Source organism: Frankliniella occidentalis, unplaced genomic scaffold (assembly GCF_000697945.3).
Source record: "Frankliniella occidentalis isolate FOCC.00 unplaced genomic scaffold, Focc_3.1 Scaffold140, whole genome shotgun sequence".
Classification (NCBI taxonomy): Eukaryota; Metazoa; Arthropoda; class Insecta; order Thysanoptera; family Thripidae; genus Frankliniella; species Frankliniella occidentalis.
In genome coordinates, this window is record NW_026267267.1 from 451,063 (window position 1) to 454,244 (window position 3,182).

Sequence of the window (3,182 nt, forward strand, 5' to 3'; positions counted from 1 at the left end):
GCCAAGCGGATTCCGTTCGAAAGCGGGGAGCAGGAGGGTTCCATCACTGCAGCAATGGCAATGGCGGTCTGCTCCTGTTCGAGGGGACTTGACTGCTTCCGGATGAATCGAACTCCAGCAGCCATAGCAGCCCTCTGGTCTGGTGTCTGGACCGGTCCGGTCCACCCGACCGGCAGTTCAACCGGGAGCGTCGAGGGGCGGGAGGGGGAGGGGACGGGCACACTAGCGGGGGCAATGCCACCTGCAGACCAGCGCCGCACGCCCTTCAGACGCACGGCTCGACACGGCCGTATGGTACGGAAAACAGACAAATCGAACACGATAAGGAAACGATCTTTGTTGTATTTCCCCACTTCAAAATCATTTTACTGGAATTTGAATGTCGGAGCTGAAACTATCGGGCCCGCCCATCACGCTGCCAGCAGTAGACGCGCCCCTCCGACACACGCCGCCGTGGCGCGCAACTCCTGCCTGCCAGGGAGAAGACAGCCCGCCCGGGCCCAGGCGCAGAGCCGAGTGAGAAGAAGGGGTTCGAACCTACACAGTTCGCAAAAACTTGGCCAAGTCGGAAATCCAGACAGCGGTTGGGCCGCAAAGCCGCGGTAACTTTCTCCGACAGCCATCGGGGCGCGGCGGCGGAGCGGGGGGCGGAGCGGGGGGCGGAGCGGGGTGCGGCGCGGGCCACGAGGAGGGCCGCGCTACACCACCGGGCGCGAGCTGCGCGAGCGGGACCGCCCTCGCTTGAAATATTGACGGGCTGAGCGTCGCGCCACTCCGCGCCGCGCCACTATAACGGAACGGAACGACATTACTTACTACTTGCTTTGCGTCGTCGCATCTTTCATTTCCCGCCCCGCCTACTTCTTTCCCCGGCCGCGCGCGGCTTTTATTTTTTTACTTTATCTTTTCCGTCCGTTTTCCTCACGTCATGACGCGCGGTGTCCAAAGAGGGCGCGGCTCGGAGCGGCGTGCAACCACCGGGGAGGAGGGAGTTGTGATTATTTCAAACGAACGTGGCGCGGCGGGGCGCGGGGCTCCGATGGGGCGCGGCGGGGCGGGGCGCGGCTGTTGTCGTCCATGGTTATCGCCGCAATGGACCGGCGCGCGGGGGGCGTTGGCGCCTCAGGAGGAGTATGGTTACTGCCGCGAGGAGGGCGGGACGTGGCGGGGCGTTGTTGTTGCTTCGGTGAGAGAGGATCGGAGTTAGAATTACACGGCCGCACACGAGTCGTGACGCGGGGAATACGTGAGCACCCCCTCCGCCCCGTACCCGTCGGCTGTGGGGCGTGAAAGAACTATGAAACAAACCAGCGTAATATTTCCCATCCACTTTCTTCACGCTTAAAACAGCAACACGCTTAATATTATGAATTTCTGGCCATGTTGTGAAATATCGAACGTGGAACTAAGTTTGTCCTATATTGTTCCACCTTTTGTTACTCATACGGTGTCGTCACCGCTGCCTATCCTGGGCTAAGTTTTTACAGTGATAACGCCAGTGACTTTAAGAAATTCGACTACTTATTTGTTATTATATGTTTGTTAACAATATTTCACAAATTTTATAGAAAATTATCCATTAGGGGCAGTAAAACAGTACAAACAGAACTTAAAGAGGAAGGCGATACCACTGGTAATCACTGTCATGCTGTGAACATTTCTTGCTTGGGTCGTGCGAAAAGAAACCGACTTGTTCGTAACCCCACATGTCTTGGTGACATCCCTGTGAGCACGCCTGGCAATCTTCGTTCTCACAAGCATCGGCGGGAATCAAAAGTCCTATGTGGAGCCGTGGATTTGACGATAGAACATCCCTGACTTGGTCGCTGTGGAGCCAGGCGTGCACGCACCCCATGGGCTGCGAGTACGGTTGGAACTCGAGCATCCGCAGTGCCGGGGCCGTGGCGGGGCTGATGCCGGGCAGCAGCTGGGCAGGCGGCCCCTCGACGGACAGGTCTCGCAGCGCGGGTAGCGACGGCAGCGCCCTGAGCAGCGGGTGCAGGGAAAACTCGTCGTCCTCTCCTTTTGCTTCGTCCCTGATTGTCAGTTCCCGGACGCGAGACTTCCCAGATGCGGCCAACGCCAGCGCCAGGTCGACAGCGACGTCACCAGGATGGTCCAGGTGGGGAACACAGACATACAGGTGCACTCGGTGCAGCTGAGTGGCGCGGCGTAGAAAGTCCAACCCTTCCTGGATGGGTGGGATGGGTTTTATCCTTTCCGCCTGCACGTGAAGGACCACAGACCTGAGCGTCTCGCATGCTGCCAAAGCCTCCATTCCTGGGAGCAGGGGACACTCAAGCCACCTAAGATTTGGTACATCGGCCAACAGGGGCGCTAGTGTGCTTGATGCCCGACCGCTGTGTACCGGCCATTTGACATTTAAGATAATCACTTCCAGGGTAGAACTGTGCGCACTTATTATAGAGGTGCAGAAGGGCTCCGTCTCTAATTGCAGTATACATTGAAATCTCTTTAGGCTGGCTGTGGACACGGGGTTGTGGACAGCGGGCAAGGGACCAACCGATGGTGATGTGAAGCTGAATAGCCCGGTAATGTCGAGGCATATGAGCCCGGCTGTCGACGCTAATGTCCCCAGCAGCACGGGTAACCCGGGCTGAGACCACTCCCTGAAATTTACTTCAACGCGTCTCAGCCGGCCGAGTCCCTCCTGGTTGCGGATGGCGAAGGCAGCGTGCATGGTGCCCTCCTCATATACCATCAGAGTTAGGTCGGCTACGGCGCACCTAGTCGTGTACAGCATGTGGCACTTCCCCGACGGGACCTGGAAGTGTGCCTTCAGCAAGCATGGTGCCAGCCGGAGCACCGTGCACACCATAGGGTCGTCATACTTGAGCCTCCGGAGCCGCCACACGTCCCGGTGCAAGGCAAGGTCCCGGAACCTCTTGCACGCGAGGCGGAGGGCGAGGAGATCCTGCACGGCCACGTACTGCATCACCTCCACGAGCACATCGTCCGCCAGCTGATCCATGGTCTGCAATGACACGATGCAGTCAACTCGGGGATATACTCGGGGATCGCAACAGGGTATTCCGCTCGAGCCTAGATCGGTGGGGAGAAGGACCTTCCTGGGAGCACCAGCGTGCGTCGGCACCGGGGCGGGGGGGGAGGGGGCAATGTTCCCACACAGAGTTTAGGCTACCGGGGCAAAAATGGGGGGG

General features: G+C 58.9%; 1 protein-coding gene across 1 annotated transcript in view; it reads right to left on the reverse strand.

Annotated features, from left to right (window-relative positions):
* Nucleotides 1-1,389: 1,389 nt before the first annotated feature.
* LOC127750138 (uncharacterized) overlaps nucleotides 1,390-3,182 on the reverse strand; it is a 10,606-nt gene continuing 8,813 nt past the window's right edge. Inside the window, exon 2 of the mRNA XM_052270819.1 lies at nucleotides 1,390-2,995. Coding sequence (XP_052126779.1) covers nucleotides 1,610-2,992 — 1,383 coding nt within the window. The 5' untranslated portion in view covers nucleotides 2,993-2,995 and the 3' untranslated portion in view covers nucleotides 1,390-1,609. The remainder of the gene's footprint in view (nucleotides 2,996-3,182) is intronic.